The 23140-nt window shown below is 48.1% G+C and overlaps 7 protein-coding genes across 7 annotated transcripts; 4 read left to right on the forward strand and 3 right to left on the reverse strand.

Annotated features, from left to right (window-relative positions):
- Nucleotides 1-720: 720 nt before the first annotated feature.
- FOXG_07075 (uncharacterized protein) lies at nucleotides 721-2303 on the forward strand (the record flags this gene model as incomplete). The annotated part of the gene is made up of 2 exons (XM_018385708.1): nucleotides 721-1010; nucleotides 1067-2303. The coding sequence occupies 2 exons, from the start codon at nucleotides 721-723 to the stop codon at nucleotides 2301-2303; spliced, it is 1527 nt and encodes a 508-aa protein (XP_018244366.1).
- Nucleotides 2304-5576: 3273 nt separating this feature from the next.
- Nucleotides 5577-6283, forward strand: FOXG_07076 (uncharacterized protein; the record flags this gene model as incomplete). Its single annotated transcript, XM_018385709.1, has 3 exons — nucleotides 5577-5581; nucleotides 5640-5671; nucleotides 5925-6283. The coding sequence occupies 3 exons, from the start codon at nucleotides 5577-5579 to the stop codon at nucleotides 6281-6283; spliced, it is 396 nt and encodes a 131-aa protein (XP_018244367.1).
- Nucleotides 6284-7043: 760 nt separating this feature from the next.
- Nucleotides 7044-8332, forward strand: FOXG_19634 (uncharacterized protein; the record flags this gene model as incomplete). Its single annotated transcript, XM_018399895.1, has 2 exons — nucleotides 7044-7337; nucleotides 7379-8332. The coding sequence occupies 2 exons, from the start codon at nucleotides 7044-7046 to the stop codon at nucleotides 8330-8332; spliced, it is 1248 nt and encodes a 415-aa protein (XP_018244368.1).
- A 1343-nt stretch (nucleotides 8333-9675) lies between these two features.
- FOXG_07077 (uncharacterized protein) lies at nucleotides 9676-11317 on the reverse strand (the record flags this gene model as incomplete). Its single annotated transcript, XM_018385710.1, has 2 exons — nucleotides 9676-11064; nucleotides 11102-11317. The coding sequence occupies 2 exons, from the start codon at nucleotides 11315-11317 to the stop codon at nucleotides 9676-9678; spliced, it is 1605 nt and encodes a 534-aa protein (XP_018244369.1).
- A 3738-nt stretch (nucleotides 11318-15055) lies between these two features.
- Nucleotides 15056-16595, forward strand: FOXG_07078 (uncharacterized protein; the record flags this gene model as incomplete). The annotated part of the gene is made up of 4 exons (XM_018385711.1): nucleotides 15056-15461; nucleotides 15508-15699; nucleotides 15747-16141; nucleotides 16191-16595. 4 exons carry the CDS (start codon nucleotides 15056-15058, stop codon nucleotides 16593-16595), a joined length of 1398 nt encoding a protein of 465 aa, XP_018244370.1.
- Nucleotides 16596-17094: 499 nt separating this feature from the next.
- Nucleotides 17095-17352, reverse strand: FOXG_07079 (uncharacterized protein; the record flags this gene model as incomplete). Its single annotated transcript, XM_018385712.1, has 1 exon — nucleotides 17095-17352. One exon carries the CDS (start codon nucleotides 17350-17352, stop codon nucleotides 17095-17097), a length of 258 nt encoding a protein of 85 aa, XP_018244371.1.
- A 2015-nt stretch (nucleotides 17353-19367) lies between these two features.
- Nucleotides 19368-20001, reverse strand: FOXG_07080 (alpha-D-xyloside xylohydrolase; the record flags this gene model as incomplete). Its single annotated transcript, XM_018385713.1, has 1 exon — nucleotides 19368-20001. The coding sequence occupies exon 1, from the start codon at nucleotides 19980-19982 to the stop codon at nucleotides 19368-19370; it is 615 nt and encodes a 204-aa protein (XP_018244372.1). The 5' UTR covers nucleotides 19983-20001.
- Nucleotides 20002-23140: the final 3139 nt, after the last annotated feature.

Raw genomic sequence — 23140 nt, forward strand, 5'->3', positions numbered from 1 at the left:
AGCACCTTCGTAGCACTTAGCTCACCAGCTATCAATAAAACTTCTTTACATTGATCAAGCCTAACACGCATTGAATCTACCATCAAGAGACGTGACACTTCGTACCGCTCAGCATCACGCCCTACGCCATCTGCCAACAATAAACCTAGCACGGCTTAGTTTATCCACAGTTGGGAACCAACCCGTCACAACCCTGCCCAGAGGAGGCAGCTACTTAAGAAGGCCCAGAAAGAAGAGCTAAATAAAAGGCCCTATAAGATGGGACATAGGGACCATCCAAGCGTGTTTTCTCCGACTAGAACAGATATGAGATAATAAACTGTACTCTCCGCAGCTTCTCCTAACAGTCAAGTGATGATTGTGTGTTCATTTGGTTCCTCCTCCTGCATCAATAACTCTTTTGGCTCAAACACAGTGGTTGGCCTCGCCAAGGATAAGCGCCTGGCGGTCCTCTAGCATTTCTCGCTATATACCGAGCGTTTAGTGCCAGATGTTGGTTGGATGACAGACGGCGATCCAGGCGCTTCGAGACGCGAAACGATTCAGAAAGCGCTTACCATAGGATGGCTATCGCTTACCGGACGTCGTCGTCTCGAGATTACAATTAGACATCGGGTTAACTGAATATGTATAGTGGGGTGACGCATAAAGTCTTCATTACCGCCCTTGAAACTCTCTAAATTCGAACCGGCCGATTGATGTACCATTCGTTACTCCAAGATGCGCCATCGTTCAAATTCATCTGATCTTCCTGAAGTCGCCCCAAGCGAGAATTATGGCGCTCTACAAGTCGTTTACGATGGGATAGAACATCACCCTGAAACTGCTCACAACACCGCAACTTCCAAAGATGCAAAGCATTGGGAAAAGAGTCATCTCAAAGCTCTCCAATTTGCGTGGTGGAGACGGCGACTTTGGCTCTTGGTTGCCCTGGGAACTCTTGTGGTCTGCTCTATCGTTGGAGCAATCGTAGCTAGTGTCATGGTATCCAGAGGTCGCGACAACTCCACGTAAGTCTCTGGTTCACATCCTTCACAGGTGTCTAGACTCATCTGGTTATAAACAGGGAATCAGAGCTTTCTCCGACTACTTCACCATCTTCCACCCATACCACGGCAACTTCCACCTTTGCATTCGGGTCTCCTACCATGATTCCTGAATCTCTACCGCCATCGACATGCCTGGGCTCTATGTGTCCTCAGATGCTAAGTGTTTCTTCTCTAGCAAAAGGTTCGGTCGCCTTTCTCTTTGGACGCGGTGCTGACCAGGCAATTTGGTACCGCCAGGCTGAAGGAGAAAAATGGACAACGAAATGGACTAGCCTCGGCGGTGCCTTCGTCAGCTCACCAACGTCCTTGTCAATCCGCGAGGGTAGGATAGATGTCTTTGCGGTCGACCAATCCCAAGGGGTCCAGTTCAAATCATTTCAAAACGGAGAATGGCCAGATGAATGGACGACTCTCTATGGTAGCTGCTCCTCGCAGCCCTCGTCGACCACTTTTGGCATTGACAAGTTGAGCCTTGTTTGTGTCAATGCAGATCATCGCCTTCAACTGAAATATTATAAGGGTCGATGGGGTCCGAGCATCTCGGATTGGGAGGATCTTGGCAGCGGCTGGCTATCGAGCACTCCCGCTTTAGATTCTGGGTCTCTAGATCAGGTACATATTGTGGCCTATGGTATTGCTGGAGCCAAGATAAAAAGTCGGCAGGATGTCGATTATTCGATGATCTACAAGCGATACAATACAACAGATTGGCAGGACTGGGAAGGCGGCTGGGGCTCCTTCAAAGGAGATCCGGCGATTGTTGCCGTGGCTAAAAATCAGGTCGAGTATTTCGGGGTCGACAAGGACGGGGCAATGTGGCACAACGCTTGGCTAGCTGAGAAGGTTGTTTCACCAAGCACTCGCCGTGGTACTAAACTTGCAAACCTTCCCCCAGAGTATACCGATCCCGAGAAGCTTGGGGGCAATTTCACATCCGCACCCTTTGCCTTTGCTACGGGCAACTCTCGGATTGATGTGCTCGCAGTCGGTATAGATGGTCGCCTGAAACATCAGGCAAGAATCGGGAAGACCTGGGCTCAAGATTGGGAGGATCTTGGCGGATATTTTGAGAGTGCTCCCCTGGCTTTGACACTCGGTGATTCCACCAACATCACTGTTTTTGGACTTGGACCAAATGGCACCGTATTGCATGGGTCATTTTCAAAAGGGGAAAGGCATGCTTGGGGACGAGGGAGTTGGTACACTGATGATAGACAAATGTCTTTAGGTCAGTATAAGCTAAGCGTAGATTGATGACCAGCGAACAACGGAGGAAAGCTTGGGCGTTTCAGATTCGGAAGACAGTTAGTTGGTCGCATGACGGCAGCATAATTTAGGGCGAGCCAAAGGCAGACACTGTTCTTATTTATCCTGACTCTGATGAGCCTTAGCTAATTGACTTTAGTGGCGGGACTGCACTTAAACAGGTAGATAAGCATCTAGCAGGAAGTCTTATTAGTAATAGTTAGGTTATAAGTAAAATATATAAGTTTTTTTTTTTTTTAAAAAAAATTAAAAAAATTTAATATAACGTGGTTGATAAGCGAGTGACCCAAAAATCCCTCACCTTACATCTAAACCATCTGATCAATTGATTCTCAACCACCTAGCATGTCACGGTCTTCAAATGAAGCTAGGATCCTCCTTGCCCTTCAGGCCCTTCAAAATAATCCGAAACTAAGTACGCGACAGGCAGCAACTATATATGAGGTGTACTACCGTACATTACAACGCCGCCGTAATGGCATACAAGCACGACGTGATTCTATCCCGAATTCTCGGAAACTATCTGATCTAGAGGAACAGATTATAGTTCAATTCGTTCTTGACCTAGATTCGCGAGGATTCCCCTCGCGACTGCATTTTGTGGAAGAAATGGCCAATTCCCTGCTTGCAGACCGTGATAAGCCACCTGTCGGCAAGCGCTGGGCTCATAACTTCGTTAAACGACAACCAGAGCTAAAGACGCGTATTTTTCGGAGATATGACTACCAGAGAGCTAAATGCGAAGATCTAACTATTATTCGTGGCTGGTTTAGGCTTATACAGAATATAATCGCAAAGTATGGTATCCGATCAGATGATATCTGGAACTTTGATGAGACTGGCTTTATGATGGGCCTCATAATGGCCGGAATTGCAGTCACAGGCTCAGAAAGGCAAGGAAGACCAAAATCAGTACAGCCTGGAAATCGGGAATGGATTACAGTAATTCAGGCAATTAATGCGGAAGGCCAAGCGATCGCGCCATTTATCATTGGTTCAGGCCAATATCACCTTGCCAATTGGTACCGAGAAAGCAACCTCCCACCTGACTGGGTTATTGCAACGAGTCAAAATGGGTGGACAAATAACGAGCTGGGTCTTGAGTGGCTGAAGCACTTTGATCGATCTACAACTAATAGATCAACTGGTCCCTATCGTCTCTTGATCCTTGATGGTCACGAAAGCCACCACTCGGCCGATTTCGAGAGATATTGTCAGGAGCATAAGATTATTACGCTCTGTATGCCAGCTCATGCATCCCACCTACTCCAGCCTCTTGATGTTGGGTGCTTTGCAGTGCTTAAAAAAGGCTTATGGTCGAGAAATAGAGCATCTGATCAGATGCTCTATAACCCATATTTCTAAGACTGAGTTCTTTCCAGCCTTTTATGCCGCTTTTAAGGTTACTTTTACAGAAAGTAATATCCGGGGGGGATTCAGTGGAGCTGGAATTGCTCCTCTTGACCCAGAAGCTGTAATCTCAAAGCTTGATGTGCAGCTACGGACTCCAACTCCTCCTGAGGAGGTCAGCCAACCTTCAACCCCTTGGGCTTCAAGGACCCCAAATACAGTACGAGAAACCGAATCTCAATCTGAATATATTACTAGACGAATCAGAAGGCATCATAGTAGCTCTCCAGAGTCAATTCTTAATGCCCTTGACTGTCTTTCTAAGGGGGCTAAGGCAGTTATGTATAAGGTGGCCTTACTAGCGGCTGAGAACAGAGAACTTCGACAAGCAAATGAGATACTAAGCCGGCGCCGAAGGGCAAAAAGGACAAGACTACAGAAAGGAGGGATAATAACAGTACAGGAAGCATCTCAAGTAATTGATCAGATAGATGTTGATATGCAGGTAGTGGCCGAATCATCGAGAAGTGGTGGTCGAGGAAGGTCAGTCGGACCGGGCATTAGGCGTTGTGGTGTCTGCGGCAAGACCGGGCATAATGCAAGGACCTGTCAGGAGGATATTCAGGCCTCAGGAGAAGAGTATAGTGAGTAGTTTTAATTGATCAGATAGGTTGTAGTAATCTTATCATCTACATAATGAAATTAGTAGGGATTTTTGGGTCACTCGCTTGACTGGGTCACTCGCTTATCAACCACGTTATAAGTTAGTTATATTTTTAGGGAATTGATAGAGCGGCTTGACGGTTTTGATACAGAGGCATGACCTTACAGCGGCGCTGTTGCGATCAGAGCCCCACTGAGAATGATCTACATGGTAATACATAACGCTAAGGTCCATAAGGCTGCAAGGACGGAAAAAGGGCATTTGGTCAGACCAACGCTCGGGCCCCCTTTGAACATTCGACAGTCGGGAACAAGTCCTGCAACCTTACAGCTAGCCACCTCAGTTGGACGGTGGCAATGTGAAGTGCTTTTAGTATGGCCGCAGGTTTAAATATCAGGCAGCAATGGGCTGAGGAAACTTGGGATACGTTGGTTGAGAAAATGGCGCACTCCCTGCCACCATATATAAAGCAACTCATCGGTGTTCATAATGAGGCAAGACAGGAAGCTCTATTACAGCCAATATCTGCAATGCAGTAGGAGGCTTTTTTCTTTGAGCGCGAATTTATAATATATATTTCCTTTATCAGGCCTTAGCTAATTTCGCGGAGCCGGCTGATCTGCCTAACAATAACTTAATGCTAACATGGTTTGCCGGGTAAAGCGTGTCACCTTACAATTGAAGAAATATACGACAGCCAATGATTTCCCATATGGTTCGCCTTACCGCCATGCCATAATTGTCTTCTTATACCACTAAGTGACTCGCCGAGCGCTTTGAGTTGCTCGCTTGCATTTGTCAGTCTGTTACAAGTGCCACTGAACGCCTGATGGCCCTGTGCTTCCATCACTGCGTGGTCAGCTGCCCGCCATCAAGCCCTGCATTGTCAGTCTATGCTGAGGGGCTTTTTTGGCTGTAGCCGGTCAAACAAGCCGTTTTGGGGGGTTTTAACACGGTTTGCATCAAAACCGAAAACGGCCATAGACCAAGACTATTTTCTCTTTCCTCGGAGAAGGAATACACCTTGTTATCCATCCCTTCAGTTGCCCTAACGTCCACTACATGGCAGAGTCATGCTTTCGGAACGGGCTAAATGGCACTGGAGCAATGCTACAAATCTAAGCGAAATGATCTAAAGCAAGGCCATTTTTAGCTTCTGTTTTTTTTTTTTTTTTTTTTTTTTTTTTTGAAACAGCAGGCATCTAGGCCAGGTTAAATTTCATCATCTCCTTGTATATAAGGTCATCATGCAGTAGGTTCTCTTCTATTATAAAATTGAGCCGATTAAATCACTTCCTACTTATTTGCAGCGACAAGGTATTAGCACACAAAACCATACCATGTAAGCGAGGGAAGGCGCACAGGCCGAGCAATTTATGTATTCGAACCTAGAACCTAAGATCAAAAGACTGATGCACGGGCTAGAAAAAATGGTATTGGGTGCCATTACCAGTGGTAATTGGTACAGTAGCAAATATTCCAACCAACGTGCACGGATAAAAAGGATGAAGTTTCATGAAGATAATGGAGATAGGAGAATAGCGCACGGACGAAAAGTATGTAATTTAGTAAATTACAAGCAGTCCTTGGTACAGTAGGGTGCCTTCGTCAATGCATGGGCGTTGTCGCTGATGCGGACGAGGCTTGGGACAAGCGACGTAACGTTCTCGAAGATGTAACGATGGATGACAGCATGCACGATGGTTCCGTCTCAACTATAACAAATCTCGTGGTTGCGAGGTCACCCAATTCGAGCTGCCATGCCCGTTATTCGGGTGGTCAGATCAGCGATAAGAGCTATCAGAGATTAATGGGCAACCTAAGTAAACTGAGCTCCAAAAATGTTGGGTCAGATGGGCAAGGTGTTACAGAAATGCATGGTGACGTTCTTGGACCGATGTCTTGCGGCGGCACTGGAGCAGGGGTCGAACCATGGTGCTTGAATAACAACTGACAACCACCGTGCAGGGGGTTCATGGTGGCATCTAAAAATATCGACAGTAATATGAGGTAAACGATCTCGTCTAGAATTTTTTTTAACACATTCCATGATACCATCTACTATACATTAAGGTAACTGTAAATATGCGCTGGAGGAGCTATGCAGCCTCGAACAGGGGTTGGCCGAAATTCTGGGGTCAATTACATGTGAGTGAAATGCAAAATCCCGTCCTCGGACTTGGGCAAGCCCCACATTTCGGCCGTCAATGTGGCCCACTCGTTGGATATTTTCTGTCCACTTTTGGCGCCCACCCTAAGCGCTGGATGATTCTGTCCGTGGCATACTCAGAATGACTTTCGGGGCCTACGGCCCCCCGGACGAAAAATATACATAACATAACATAACATGGCATACTCAGAAGTTTTACTAGAAAGCGCCTACCCTACCTTGACACCTTTCAGGAATTAAATGTTAAAGTTGCCTCGCGTCTGTGCCTGGGCTGCCGGAACTGATGTTTTCTGTTTCTGTTCTGTCTTTTGCAGCCATTTCTAGACGCGCGTTGAAGCCTAAACGATAAGGCGTGGCTGGTATCACAGCCCAATCTGTGATAGCTCAGGCAACGGGATCTGCAGCCAGCCAACAGCCTCACTGACCCCTCGCCTGCGCCCCTCAGACTGAACGGAACAGAACCTTCGAATTGTCTCTGCAACAGCCGTATCCGAATAATACCTCCTGAAATCTGGCAACTGCGAGCTCGCAGCCTCCGCCTGCCATGGAAGGACTCGGGGTTGCTGCTAACATCATTGCAGTCGTCGATTTGTCGGTCAAGGTGATCGGATGGTGCGCGCAATACGCCCAAGATATCAAGAACGCCGAAAATGACAAGGCCCGGCTGTCACAAGAAGTCACCCACTTGAACGTTGCATCGCAGAATGCTCGCGACCTACTAGAAGGCAGTCAGAGCACGAGGCTCAAGGCCTCCAAGGCGCTCTCTCTCGCGGTTGAAGAGAGTAAATCGCAGCTTCTACAACTGGAGGAGCTATTGTCCGCCGGACGAGAGACCAGGGTCTCGGGTAGAACGAGCTTTCATGCCTTAATTCACTGCAGACGCTTGAGGGCCACAGCGATGGGGTCATCTGGGTAACATTCTCTGACGACGGAGAGCTACTTGCATCAGCATCGGACGACAGTACAATCAAAATCTGGCATGTTGCCACTGGCTCTTGTCTGCAAACACTCGAAGGTCATAGCAGTTACGTCAACTCGGTATCATTCGCGAGCGACGGAAAGCTAGCATCGGCATCGGACGATAGCACAATTAAAATCTGGGATGCGGCCACTGATTCTTGCCTGCAAACGCTCGAGGGGCATGGCAATTCCGTTAGGTCAGTAGTATTCTCTGGCAATGGAAAGCAGCTAGCGTCAGGATCAGGCGATAAGACAATCAAAATCTGGGATGCGGTAACTGGCTCTTGCTTGCAAACGCTCGAAGGCCACAGCGATTGGGTTAGATCGATCGCATTCTCGCTTGACGGAAAGCAACTAGCATCGGGATCAGACGATAAGACAATCAAGATCTGGGATGCGGCTTCTGGATTTTGCTTACAAACGCTCAAAAGTCATAGCCACTTGGTTAGATCGGTAGCATTCTCGCTCGACGGAAAGCGATTGGCATCGGGATCTGATGATACGACAATCAAGATTTGGGACGTCGCGACAGGCCATTGCTGCCGTACAATCAACGTCGGTACTTATATTTGGATGCTGTCATTCGACAGTACGACCTCGCATCTTCTTACGAACATCGGCTATTTCAAGGTTAGCTGCCTCTCTGAATCTCCTCGAGATCACAAGGAGAAATCGGATGAAAACCACCAGCAAGGGTGGGGTCTCGGCGTTGACGGGTCATGGATCACGTGGCAGGGACAGCACGTCCTCTGGCTTCCACCCGATTATCGATCGGCTTCATCCGACGTTTTGCCGCTACCGGCGGCTGTTGCGATCGGCTGTCGTTCGGGGAGAGTATTTATTATTCGATTCTCGCCCCAATACGCCGCTTAGGTATATAGTTCCGTAAGATGAAGATGTTATATCTTTTAATTCTTTCTAAGAGAAACTTGTTCTAAAGGGTAGTAGGGTTTACTTTATTTTATACCAATTTCCGCCCTACTCTGCCCTTGTGGATGAATCTGTTTAAGCTCTCGGAAGGGATGTTTTAAACTATCCCCTCAATTGTCGAAAGGCTCCCGAAAGTACCTTGCCCCACATGACCCCTGTCACATGACAGGTACATGAGGGGAACCTAAAGATGCATTCATTGACCATTCTCGCCAAAACCGTCATACAAATCGTTTCAAAGTCATCTATCAGTTCTCAATCAATACCTGGCGAGGCCCTCAATGCATATGATGATAGTAGCTTCATCAGAGAAGATGACAGCCGCCGCGAGCGAGAAGGGGATAGCACGCGGCAGCCCGATTTTCCTCCCGCCACAGACCGAGGCTTCAATTTTCAACCTTTCAAGGTGGAAAGGCGCGATCTTAAGGTCAACCAACTGCCCCAAGAACTCCTATACCTCTTCCAACACTTCGTGCCACTTTCCCTAGTTAGCAGCTGGGCCGAGTATACCACCAGCTGGGTCAACAGCTTGCAAGAAAGGGGCATTATTGATAGCCAGAACCACGAATTAAGAGAGGGGTCAAGACTACAGGAGTGGAAGCCGACCTCTGCAGCAGAATTATATGTCTGGCTTGGAATCCTAATTTATATAGGAATCCACAAAGAAATCGCGATTGAAGACCATTGGAAAACCCCTGAGCTGGAGGATCAGCGCCCTGAACACTCAATTATCAAGTTTATGACCTTTAAGCGATTTCAGCTCATTCATCGGTACCTTCGCCCCTTTGACTATACTAGATTCGAGGATGACGAGCGATTCCCTGAGGTCTTCCAATGCACACAACCGTGGTCCGAGCACATACAATACGCCACAACGCAGCTCTGTGAGCCAGGCTCTCATCTCGCTGTAGATGAGGGCATGATCAGCTATACAGGGAGGAACTCAGAGGTCACATACGTGCCCGACAAGCCTATGATACGGGCTTCAAAGTATGGATTGTGGCCCAGTTAGGTATCTTTTTACGGTGGATTTGACACCAACCCGGCGCGAGATATGGTCCCGTTGGTATTGAACGCCCTGCGGGAAGAAGAACGGTAGCTCAAAGAGAGAGAAGCGGCAGAGGAAGAGGCAAGGGGAGAGGCCGCCAACGGAGGGAAGTTAGGGAGGCTGATAAGGTCGAGAAAGTTATCCACGTCCTCACAGACGACGGGGATAAAGTCATCGCGTTGAACTCGACTCAGAGCGTCGTTATTGCCCTCATGAACCTACTACCACAATCGACATATCACGTCTTTGTGGATATACCGCTAAAGAACACTAGCACCGTCGAGCTTGGTTGGCCATCCGTCAACCTTTCTGTGCAGAGAGCCAGGCTTAGTCCGAAAACGAGCTCGGCAAGGGTGGTAAGGGATACGCCTTGTTCGGGCCCATCAGCCATGTCTCCTTCTTCGTTCTTGTCGTAGATAGGCCTGAAAGCGTTGCCACCATCATTGCCGTCGTCATCATCGCTAGTGCTGGACAGTTCGCTGTCGTCGACCTCCTCTTCCTCGCTATCATCATCTGCCTTTCCGAGATCTTCATATACGCTTCCATCTATATCCATATCCTCATATTCAATTCGCATTTCACCCATTTCTTCGGCCTGCTGTTGCGCCTGACCAGCGTCCTCAATGGGATATGCTCCCAGGGCTGTCAGAGGCGAATCTGCCAGGTCCTCATGATGCCAGATTGCATTAAGGAAACCATCCAGCTTCTTGTTGAAACGCACGCCGACAAGCCTCTTCCGTTGCTTTGCGTCCATATGGTATGCCCGAAAACAGAATGCCAATGCCTTTTTCAATAGTAAGCGGTATCTGGTGGTTGACGAGGCATGCTTGACTAGCGTAAACGGCTTCGAATAAGGCACATGGGGATGGTTGCTCTTCAGCCAACAAAGGAGGTTGCAGCTCGTGCCGTGGACTGTTTCTTCACAGCGGTCCATGACAACGTCCACTACCTTCAAGACCTTGTCAATCCTAACCTCGTCCTCGCGTGGGCTAGTCAGATTGACGGAGAGGCCAGGGATTCGGGCTGCGCTAGCTAGAAGGTATGGCGGCGCATCTGGCCTACCGTAGAGTTGTAGATAAGGTGTTTGGATAAGGCAACGGAGCAGGCTCCGATCCCTGTTCTTATACGTGGTCTCCCACCTTGTCCTTTCCAACCATGGCCGCTGTTCAGCATATATCGTTGTAGAACCTGCAGCTGCAGTTTGCATATCGCCTGCAAGACCAGGATCATCCACAAGCCGGCGGTTTCGCTGATACTCGCGCGCCTTCACAGAATTAAACAAGTCTTGTTGTTCATCACCAGTCCTATCTTGATCGCTCGAAACTAGCCCACGTATACTTCCAACGGGCACCGCTGGCCGGACCAGTCGGCCATCGCGCTCAACAATCCAGTAGGCTCGAGACGACCCAGAGGCCCATGTTTGCAAGTAAACGTACTCGCAGTATGTCTCGATGTCGGCGTTCCTGGTAGATCTTCGCGGGTGTTGGGGATAGTTCGGTAGGTCTTGGCTGTAATGTTGTATGATGAGCGTGAGGTTGATGGTGTGATAATTGCAATGCAGACAGGAAAATCCATCGTAGGACCGGAGCTTTTTGTCTTCAGGCGAACCATGTGTAAGTGCCGCAGCCTGATCTGGATTTTTTTAGGTCCAGGGTAGCCAGTACCTTGCTGAGACCTCTCCGCCGAGATAGAGGGATGTTATGTTTATCTCTCAGATGATTAGTAGGATGGGACCCATTGGGGCAGATAGCGTGTTTGCAGTTGTCATCGAAGCAGATTAGTAGTCGCGCCTCAGGATGAACGCATAAGGAGAGCGACTCGAGAAATTCATAAGGCGATTGTTGTACCCCTGCAGTTGGGGCGATAGGTGACGATTCCATTGTATTGGCCCTTTTTGTGCTGTTATATACTGTTACTGCTTCTATATTATAGTCTTTTATCATATAATATATTGAACCTGGAGGAATGGAATAAAAGTGGGAAGTCAGAAGCACGGATAAAAAGGAGGTAAACAACAGGTTAGTTTCATTAAACTTTGTTACCGTATCAATGTGCACGGACAAAAGGTATAGAAGCTACAGGTGATTTTACGGCAAAACGCCGGGGAAATCTGTAGTCGCCTGGGTTGGCACGGACGCAAATTGAATACCATGCAGTACCCACCTACCAATAAGCAAAAAAAATATTTCCCCATACAAAATGCCAGTACTTTGTCAAAAGAAAAGATAGTTTCATGAGAGAATGCCTGTTGTCTTAGTAATTGCATGGAATTAAATATTATAACATTGCTTCTTCAGTGACGCATGCGGCATGGTCGCACGGCACTAATGTGAAATGTCTCAAAATGCCCCCCTCGTGAACCAGCCTCCCCGAAGCTTCGTCCAGAATTTTCTCTTTCTCATCTTTCCTTCATCGCCTCAAACATGCATCAATTATCTTATACGGAGGGGGATGTTATCCAGGCTATGCTAGATGCCACAGAGAATGGCCTCTCCCAGAACCAGGCTGCCCAGAAGAATGGCGTGCCTCAAACCACTCTCTCTGACAGGTTAAGAGGCCTACCGTCAAGGTCCGAGATCACCCAACCTGCTCAACTTTTATCCATATCGCAGGAGTCCAGATTAGTCACCTGGATACTTCGACAAGAGGCCTTGGGCTATGCTCCTTCCCACAGTCAAGTTCGCGCCACCGTCGCTGCCCACTTGAGACAGCAGGGCCGGGAAAGGCATATCGGTGTACACTGGCTAGCCAGGTTCATCAAACGCCATCCCGATATCAAGACGAAGGTGGGAAAACGCCAGGAAGCTGCGAGGTTCAATTCTTTTACCCCAATGGCCGTCAATTGGTACTTTGGTATCCGGGAGAGCGAATATGGCTGGATCAAACCGGAGAACACGGTTAATGTTGACGAGGGCGGTATCATGGCTGGTTTTGGTCAGTATTGATCACTCTTGCTACAAACCTCACTAATCCACTAAAAAACTAGGCTTGGATTCCTTGGTTATTGGCAGTAGCGATCCCAGGAGGAAGGCCTTCCTTAAGGGCTCGCAGTCCCGCACTTGGACTACCTTTATCGAAGCCGTCACCGCAGATGGTCATCTTCTGAAGCCGGGGATTATCTTCAAAGGTAAAGAGCTTCAGCAACAGTGGTTTATCGACGAGCTCCGGGGGATCGCCGACTGGTATTATATCACGTCCGACAATGGCTGGACGGACAACCATATCGCAGTCGAGTGGCTCAAGGAGGTCTATCTGCCTCAAACGCAACCGGCGGATGAGTCTGATGCAAGGCTCATCATATTAGATGGCCATGGAAGCCATGTATCTGTGAGTATCTACCTGTTCTAGATCAGAAATGCCGCTGACGGCGCTGACTGAAAATCCAGGATGAGTGGATGGCTACGTGTTTTTTGAACAACGTATATTGCTGTTACCTGCCTGCACACTGCTCTCATGGGCTGCAGCCGCTGGATAATGGCGTCTTTAATGTATCCAAGGCTGCCTACCGAAAAGAACTGCAGAAACTCGCCAGCCTGACCGATTCTGCGCCGGTAGACAAGGTCAACTTCATCAAGGCCTATGCCAAGGCCAGGGAAGTGGGTATGACGAAGAAAAATATATTTTCAGGCTGGAGAGTGACTGGAAACTGGTCGATTTCACGGCGGAAAGCGCTCATACATCCTGAAATTCAGCCAGACAAGAAGGAAGCGACGCCCGGGTCGGACGGCCACCGAGACGGGCAAGTCGACTCTGATAATACGCCAAAGACCAGCCGCCACATCCGAGATATGGGGAAGAACAAGAGCCCGTCAACAAGAAGGCGCTATTCTGTGATATTGAAAGGGTTTGAAGCTCAAGAGTCAAAGATCGCCTCTCTGAGCACCAGAATAGCCAGTCTGGAGTAGGAAGTTGGCCGGTTGAGCAGAGGCAAGAAGAGGAAGGCGATACCGAATCCCAACAAAAGATTCATGACATTAGCAGAAGCTCTGGTAACTGGTGAGACTATTTCCAAGGCAAACGAAGCAATTGAAGAGGCGGATGCTGTTGAGGATGTAATCGAGGTAGGAGGGATGGAAGAAGTTGAGAGTTCAAATTCGGAGGAGGAAGAATTAGGTGTGGTACGCACACGCGCAGGGCGTGGAGTCAAAATACCGAGAAAATATCAAAATCCATTTCATTCTAAAACGAAATTCGAAAATCATTTCACGGGTTGTATTTTTGGTGAATTTTCAACATATGGTTGAAAAATAGCATTTTGTATGGGGGAATTTCCTTTTTGCTGTACGGTAGGTGGGTACGTACGGCAGGTGGGTACTGCATGGGTATAGAAAGTGTCAAGGTGAGTGGACAAGGCGTTGGACAAGGGCCTTCTGCTCAAGGGTCTCGCAACGGAGACGTAGCACTGCATGGATTTGAGCGTTATGGGCGTGGTTTCAACCTGCCAGGCAAGCAACAGCAGACCAAGATTTTTCGCATGTAGCGCTTCTTCCTTATACCATGTCCCCTACCAAAGTTCTTTCACGTACATACGCAAATAGTGCCGGAATTTGCTTAGTGACCTGTTCTTCTCTAAATACTAATCGCAGGTAACGACGCTTTCAGCATATCGCAAGCTAGGCACTCCAACCTTCCCTCTTATCCGTTCCGAGGCAAGCTCTTTTTTAGTCGGTGATCGTGGATTCTATCATCAGTGGAGAAGAGATGTAAGAAGCGAAGTGTGGGGTAGATGATGATGATGTGGGGTTGCGGGTTGCGGGTTTCATGGACGCCGAATCCACCGAGCTATAGGTCTAGCACATAAATGGGTTCGAGTTTGTCATGCTTATCTATCTAAGGTTAAGAACCATAAGTTCTCATTCCTAAAAGCAAAATGGATATCGAATTTACCAAAGTTTTGTCAAAATTGATATGCATCAGCAACAGCAAAGAGCCAGTAAGCTCATGGCGGGTGAAGGCGGGGGCTCGGGTGATTTGGTTTGAACCCAGTAATTGTACATACCTACAGTATTGAACACTGACAGCTTCCTCTCAATAACGAACGTGAGCGATTGAGACGGAGACAAAAATGGAGGAATGGGCCTTATCAAATGTTGAAATGGTTTTACGAGATGACAAGTTGCGAAGTATCATCGTTTCAAAGCAGAGAGAGCTGTCGCGATCTAATTCCCATCCCATCTTGGAAACCCACCGCGCCGCGATCCGTTATCCGCACCCGGTCGCTTACTTAAAATGTTACTCCTCGCCACCAACGCGCTAGTCTCTTTGGCATATAGATTCTCCAATAGGGTAAGTATCACCCAGCAAGGGGATAAAATACACATGCCAGGATGCTGATTGGTGCGGGGTACCCGGCCTCCAGGTCAGAAAGTTAGTCCCAAACCTGACTCTTTAGTCTGAAAACCTAAATGGCAACTATCCGCGATATCGTCTATCTACCCCAGATAATGATTCATTTACCCCAGGATCCAGATAGGTGGGCCCACATCAGGGGAAGCCAGCATGAGACATGACCTGACAAACATACGTGGCCGGGAGGATCGACAGGTATATAAACAACCTGCGGCCCCTTGCAGATGTCTATTCTGATTGCATACTCAACAACAACCCATCCTTTCATCATGACAAGTCATACAGAGACAAAACACGACCCTGAAGGCATCACCGACGCCCCTTCACAAGTCGGCGAAGTCCTCGAACATAAACCGATCGAACACGATGCTGTATTCGGAGAGATCACCGAAGACGGACCGAATTATCGCAATGTTGGATGGATTGGTACAACTGCTTTGATGATGAAGACTCAAATTGGTCTTGGAGTTTTATCCATGCCACTTGTCTTCGATACCCTTGGTCTCATACCTGGTATCATTCTTCTAATCGTTATTGCTGGTATTACAACTTGGTCAGATTACATCGTTGGCGATTTCAAGCTGCGCCATCGTCACGTCTACGGTATTGACGACGTTGGCAAAATGCTATTCGGTCGTATTGGCTACGAGCTCTTTGGGGCTATGTATGCTCTGTGTAGGCACTTCTTCATTACTCTTTAATGTTTGCTAATATCGCCTAGACTTTACGTTTGTAGCCGGGTCAGCCATGCTTAGCATCTCAGTTGCTTTGAACGCACTCTCAGAGCATGGAGCTTGTACAGCCATCTTCGTCGCAGTAGCTGCTGTTGTTTCCTTCTGCTTGTCGAGCATTCAGACTCTGGGCCGTATCAGCTGGATCGCCTGGGTAGGTGCGTCCTGCATCATCACCTCAGGTAAGTACTTGACAGCCTTTTACGCACCTAAGCTAACAAGTTTTAAGTGTTTGTCTGCGCTATTGCAGTTGGACTCCAGGATCGACCTGCCGCAGCACCCAAAGACCTCGGCGAATGGAAGTCCGACTATAAGATTTTTGGCAACCCCAGCTTTACCGATGCCATCTCGGCCTGTTCGACCCTTGTTTTTACGTATGCTGGCACTCCCGCGTTTTTTAACATTGTGTCGGAAATGCGCGACCCTAAGCTGTACACTCGAGCCTTGACCGTGTGTCAGGCTACAGTAACAGTGGTGTATATCATTGTGGCAACTATTATCTACTACTTCTGTGGATCTTACGTCGCTTCTCCTGCCCTTGGGTCTGCTGGACCTTTGATCAAGAAGGTTGGCTATGGTATTGCTCTGCCGGGCTTGTTGGGTTCTGCAATTCTTCTTTCTCACGTAAGTTCCCCGCTCCCTTCGACACCGCAGCTGACCTAACCTCCTATAGCTGCCTGCCAAGCACATCTTCATCCGAATCCTTCGTGGATCTAATCACCTTACCGCGAACACCACTATTCACTGGGCTACTTGGCTTGGATCTACCATGACTGTCTGCCTTGTAGCCTACATCATCGCCAGCGGTATCCCTGTTTTTGGTGGCCTGGTCTCTCTAATCGGTGCTCTCTTCGGCACCTTCTTGTCCTTGCAACCAATGGGATGCATGTGGCTCTATGATCACTGGAAGGAAGAGCGAACTACAAACTGGTACTGCATGGTTGCCTGGAGTGTCTTTGTTATTGTGGCTGGCACTTTCTTGATGGTTGCGGGAACTTATGGGTCTATCGTGGGCATCATCAATTCTCCTGATAGAACAGGTGCTTGGTCATGTGTCGATAACTCTAACTCGACCTAAGGGCAGAAGACGCAAGCCGTGTCTTGGAATCGTAGGAAGACAATAAGTACCATACATAATATTTTGGAGTAGTGTAAAGATAGTTGCATCAATGTTGAAGATCATCATGGTCAAGTCTGATGTTTTTCCCTGCGGCATTCGTTGAGTGGCGTTTGCATCCCTGGCTGCATTACCCGTTGACTCATGCTGTGGGGCGAGGCGAGCCAACTAAGCAAGCTCAGTTCGGCCCAAACGGGTGGGACAACCCCTCACAGCCAGTTGTCACGAATTTCATCGATTTTATATGTGATTTCCACTCAAATCTAGGCGCCAATTAGTGAAAAAGCACCAATTTATGTCCAAGTACATTACGCTGTCAGATCCTAACCTCCAAGCTGCTCAGGTAGTTGTTCTTTCACGCCAACGACTCTAAAAGGGCTTATCTCATGATGCTTCCAACGCGCCAAAGAAGGCTCTCTCTCTCCACGATGCTGAACGACGATATCCCGGCTCTAAGAAGTCATCTATCGCTCGGATCGTCAAGCGGCTTGAAGATGCAAATACCTTTGATTATGAGCTCGTTATTCAGCCAAATATCGGCCGGCCGTGACTTCTTTCGGATGATGAAGATGAAGCTATCGTGAGCTTCATTATTTAGATGCAGAAGTCTGGTCTTCCGGTTTCCAAAGGCGAAATTGTGGATGCAGTTAACACCATAAGAAGCCGCCGTGATCCTGACACCGAACTGGTTGAGAAGATGTGATACAAGCGCTTCCATGATGATCATCCTGAGCTTGGTACCTCGATATTGAAGGTGAAGGAAGCAGCGCGCTATGAGTATGAGGAAGTCGGCGTGGAGGAGACGAAGCAGTGGCTCAAGCGGCTCGATGAGGTTATCACGAGATACGGAATCGGCACCTCGGAAATTTAAAATGCTGATCAAGCAGGTATTAGAGTCGGAACACTGCGAGAGAGGATACAATGCCTCGTTGTATGTAATAAGAAGACTGGAACAGAGGTATAATCCCCTAATGATTGAGAGACTTGTGCCGTGATCGGTACGGGCAACGCCGCCGGAGAAACCACTCCGCCGTGGCTTATCTTCAAAGCCTTTCCAACGCTCGAGTGGGCGAATATCGAAGGAGATCTCGAGATGCGGTTTGCACAGTCGGATACGGCATTCTCGTATAGCGATATAACGCTCGAGTGGGCGAGAGACTTTAACCAGAAGTCTTGGGAGAAATCTGCGGCGGTTCAACATTGTCAGCTGGATTAGGACGTTTTTGCTGTCGAGGCGCAGTCCTTGAGAACGAGCCTGACACAATAGGGTCAGGGTCTAATGGGCGTGTTCTGGGACATCAAATACGCTGTGATAATGGATGTGCCGTAATAATGCGTATACTGTGATACTGAGCGTATTATGCCAGGGACTATACTATGATATCATGTGCTGTCCTAAAAGCAGGCCCAGGACACAAGTACTATCTCATAATCTAGGTTGGTATACTGCGAGGCTCCGAACTGGGGCCTGTTGTGTTGTAGTCGGATTGACAGTCAATTCAGTGGCCCAAAGGGTTGATTGAAGGGGAAACAGTTCACCTATGGATGAATTTGTCATATACTTATGTAGTTATTGAGCTAATCTGGTCAGAGCAACTCAAGGTACGGCAAATCGATTGCGGGGTGTTTATACATGCAGGAGCCTTACGTTGGGCTTCTGGCCACTGGAATGAAGTTCTGGTCAATACAGCTGTCATGTGACAGGTATTGAGGTAGATACCCATATCCTTGTACACTATCTGGGTATGGTCTAGGAGATTAAGCAATCTGTTAAGATACCGCCATTCTGAGAGAAAAGATCTACCTTTGTCAGAATTTGGTCGGCGATTAAGCTCCCTGCCCCTGTTTCGTCCCCATTTCGCCATTCTGGTGACAGGCCAGAATGAGGTCCCTAGAAAAGCGTTCCGCTGAAACCATCGCGTTTTGAACCAACAGGAAGAAGGATCTTGATTGGGCTCTAAACCTTAGCATGCGGAAGGAGGGCAATGGGAAGGCTCATCTGCGCAATACAGTAAACACACCAGAATACATAAGCCAGCCTACGACATACGCTCGTACAAGCGAATTGGCGAGAGCTCGCGTCGGTGCTTCTGAGTCAACAGCTCGTTATAGCACTTAAAGGATGTTGTCAGGATCCTCACGCACATTATGTAGCCTAGCAATGGTCTTGTCGCAGCCTTTATAACGAGTAACGGTGTACCACTTTTCGGTTGCCTACTCAAGTTGTCATTGTAGAGCCACCCATGTCTGATAACATTCCAGTGGTAGTGATTGGAGCTATTCCTTCTTCTGATAGAACGGGCACAGGCTCTCTCCTACTGACGTCTCCAGTACCCTAGAATCAGACCATGTTTTTTTTTAACGTCTCACCCATTTGTCTCACCTGAGAGCTATTGATGCGCAAGGTCGCACAGGTCGCTTGATTGAAAATGACATATCATAATTGCAAGCTATTTGAGTTTCTGGCAGGAATGTAAGTGCGATGTGTTATTGTATGCGGACCGCCTTTCCTCTCCATGTTCTTTGTGATGGAAATCAATCTCTTTCCCAGATTGAACGAAAGGGTGAACATAATGATCGTCCCAGCAGTTTTACTTGTATCTTCAAGAAGCCTTTCCGGACGCTGCACCACCTGCTTGTCACGTCTGTTCGCTCGTTGTAAAAGGTTAATGGTTATTAGTGAGCGTTTCAGTGGAGCTTGGTGGCTCAACCATCAATGGTTACGCGTCATTGTTAGAATCCAAACCCACACTCGGGCATCAGCGGACCACTTCCAGTCATACCAGCGTAGGCTCCCAAGATCTCAGAAGATGTGTCACCCGCAACGATCCAATAGTCCATGACCTTGGCGGCGTAGGCTTCAAACGTAGTGACGTTCTTGCCGAATACAGCTCGTCCAACAGCCGGGTTGTTCCAAAGAAATCCGTATCCCAACGATGACAATACAAATGGGACACTGGCCTGCGAGTTGAGGTAAGCCAACTCAAGACTGTGGCCCTTCAGATCAAGCCATAGCTGGTGGTCCTGGCCCATGCCAAAGACCTTTTCTGCCGGGTCAAGGCTCTCCAAGCGAACAGTTAGATGGTAGTTCTCGGTGCCTGGGATTGTCTGGAACTTGCGAGCCTCGACTTCCAGTGCGCTGCACTTGGGTTCTAGGAGGTCTCGACGATTGCGCGCATACTCCTTCAACAGTACTTGGCCCTTGGCATTTTCGACAATGATTTTGCCGAGCTTCGAGATGCGGGCCGTGATCTTGCCGTTGGTGAGGGTCGCCTCGTTCTCAGTGATAATAATCTTTGTACCGACTGACCTTGGCTCAGCGTCGAGTGCCCAGTTGCCAGCAGACATGGTGTTCGCTCTGGTGGCTCGCACTCGAACCGCGTTAGAGCCCCACGGATGGATGAACACCTTTTCAACATCATTGTAATAGACGAGAAAGCTGGTTTGCTTTAAGAACATCGTTGCAACTTAGCTTGTATCAGACTGTGCCTTCGGATAGCGCGTTGTGCCAGATTGTCTCGGCTATCGTACGATGGAAATCGCTCCCGTTTTTCGTGTTGTTCACTGCTGAGTAGACATAACGTGCTGAAATGAATAATGACTTCGTTCCCCCTCATACCGCCGGAAAATCGATTGGTTCCCTACTCCCCACTTTCACTGGAGCCTTCCTTGGTGGATCATTCAAGGAATGTCTCACTTTTATACGGATAACATCCATTCAATTGTGGAGGAGCTCCGGCAGGTACCCCGCCCCACACTATCCCTGTCAATGGCGAGGTACCTTAGAGATACCACACGACACGTCATTGAGCAAGACAGTCCAACCTCCAATACAAGCCAATCTTAATCAGACAATGACTTCCCAATTACCACCTATTGAGGCACTTAACGCGTGTGATGATAGTAGTTTTATCAATGAAGATAACAGCCGTCAAGAGCACTCGGGTGATAGCACTCGGCGACAGACTTTTCCAGTTGCCGATGACCGAGGCTTCAATTTTCATCCCTTCGAGGTGCCGCGATAGGAACTTCTCGTCAACGAGCTGCCCCAGAGCCCATTGTCACTTTTCCAACACTTCATACCCATTTCTATAGTAAAAGAATGGGTTAAATACACCAATGATTGGGTTACTAGCCTTATCCAACGCGGCGTTGTCGACAGTCAAGATGTCGCAGGGTAGGCATTAGTAATCTAGCTATATGCTTTAAGTAACTGTGCGGGATGGAATACCCCGCACAAGAGACAACTTAAAAAAAACAATCAACACATTTGCTGCTGCTCATCATATTCACTCTAACCCTTTAAGCACGCTCAGTGCGACACCAAGGCTCGCCGAGTTGGAATGACTAAGAAGAACATACTGTCAGACTGGAGGGTCACTGGCAACTGGCCGATTTCGCGTTCCAAAGCGCTGCGACACCCTGAAATCCAACAGGACAGGCCAAACAGTGAACCAAGAGTGACTCCTGAACCTAGGCCGTATCTTGGCTCGGACGATACTCCACAGACGAGCCGTCAAATTCGTGACCTTGGGTTGAACAAAACACCGAAGACGCGGAGACGGTACAACGTGATAGCCAAGGGCTTTGAGGCTCAACAACAGACAGTAGCGGCGCATACGCAGAGGATTGCCAGCCTAGAGGAAGAATTGGCTCGGCTGAAGAGAGGGAAGGAGAGGAAGGCGGTACCGAATCCTAGCAGGCGTTTTATGACTCTCGGGGAGACTTTAGCTGTTGGAGAAGCCATACCTGAAGGGGAGACTCAAAATGAGTCTGTCGTGGTGGAATCTGTCTGTTCAGACGAGCGAGAGTCATAATCAGAGACTAGCTCGGTCATTGAAAGTACCAATTGATGGCGGTCGGGGTAAAACAATTGAATCTAGACACCTCCTGGTGTTTGCCTATCTTTGTCTTTATGGATGGATACCGTTTCATGAACCTGGCTAGCCAATGTACACCGATGGGCTTTTCTCTTGTTGGAAAATCCGGGGATCCCCCTTCCCTTCAGGATTCAGACTGTTAGTCAGAAAGTCCTAGATTTAGAGTTCAAAGTCCTAGATGAAATCATCTAGAGATATAAACCCGAGAAGAACTCTCATTTCAAAAATAAACAATCGAGTTTCATAAAATATATTTTCACTCAGCACTACTGCGCAATATAAACAACATCCCTGCCTTGTTGTCGTAGGAGGACAGTGACGGTGGCGCGAACTTGACTATGAGAAGGGGCATAGCCTAAGGCAGCTTGTCGAAGTATCCAGGCAACCATTCTGGACTCCTGAGACTTGGATAACAACTGGGTAGGATGGGTGACCTCAGACTTTGGTGGTACTCCTCTTAATCGGTCTGAGAGAGTCGGCTGAGGGATGCCATGCTTTTGCCGGGCTTGGTTCTGGGAGGGGCTGTTATCGGTGACATCCAATATGGCTTCAATACGTCATCCTCTGTGTAACATTCTCGAGTCATCCTTCAAGGCAATTATGGAAGATTGGTGTAGATAGAAAACCTAAAAGTCAAGGGGAGGACTGTTCGAAGATGAGGCATTGATGGGGATTTTACATTGGTGCCACATTACCATACCGCTCATACGACGCAGAAAAGAGTAGCATAATACGAAACAACATGAAACTCCCGTTGGGACACAGCTTGTTTCATGTAAATAACTTCAATCTTTGGCCAAGCACCGTTCAAGTGAAATTGGGCATGTTGTATGAGGAAATCTTTTTTTTGCTTATCGGTAGAGGGGTACTGCATGGTAGGTTCCCGTGCTACAATGACAAACCGTTGAGCTTGGAAGTGACTTGTCGCAGTAGATAAGTACATGATAGTGAGGCAGATCATATCCATCATTCGGGCTTCGTGAGGACGGTGGTTGCTGAGCCGATACACGCGCCAAGGCAATCTAGATGTCACTGCAACTGATGGTGGAAGGCCGAACGGAAAGGAGGCAGGAAAGAGATTAAATGTAATGATCCAAGCTTATGTGCTCTGGGATATCTCCACTGATCTACACACATGCATCAGACTTGGACATATGAGGCATAAATTGAATCTTAGACGTTGAAGATCAACATTGAGACTTACGGGGCCGCCGGCTTCCTCTCACAATGTTGCTTGGCCTAATCTGTATTTGGCTAAGTCGTGGGTGGAGTCCATCCATGCCCCGAATAAGGTAAGTCAGAAATGAGTCGTTTAATTCGCACCTGTCAGTTTTTCTCGGCGTAACATGAATCAGGGGCAGCGTCCACAACGTTCAAGATTTAAATAAGGCAAGGATAATGGATAATTGGGCGAGCGAGAACTGCACGAATCAACTAAGCTAAAAAAACCCGCTATCGTATCTTACTAGATCCACCATGAGCCCTTCTTATTTGCGGCCTCGAACGCTTATCTCCGGAGCCCTCTATCCCTTTGAGTGCCACAACCCTTAGGCTGGGTCACGACAGGGATATAGAGCCAATCAAGGTAAATGAAACTAACGGTACTTTTCCACACATACTAATTTG

The sequence above is a fragment of the Fusarium oxysporum genome, chromosome 6, assembly GCF_000149955.1.
Source record: "Fusarium oxysporum f. sp. lycopersici 4287 chromosome 6, whole genome shotgun sequence".
NCBI classification, from domain to species: domain Eukaryota; kingdom Fungi; phylum Ascomycota; class Sordariomycetes; order Hypocreales; family Nectriaceae; genus Fusarium; species Fusarium oxysporum.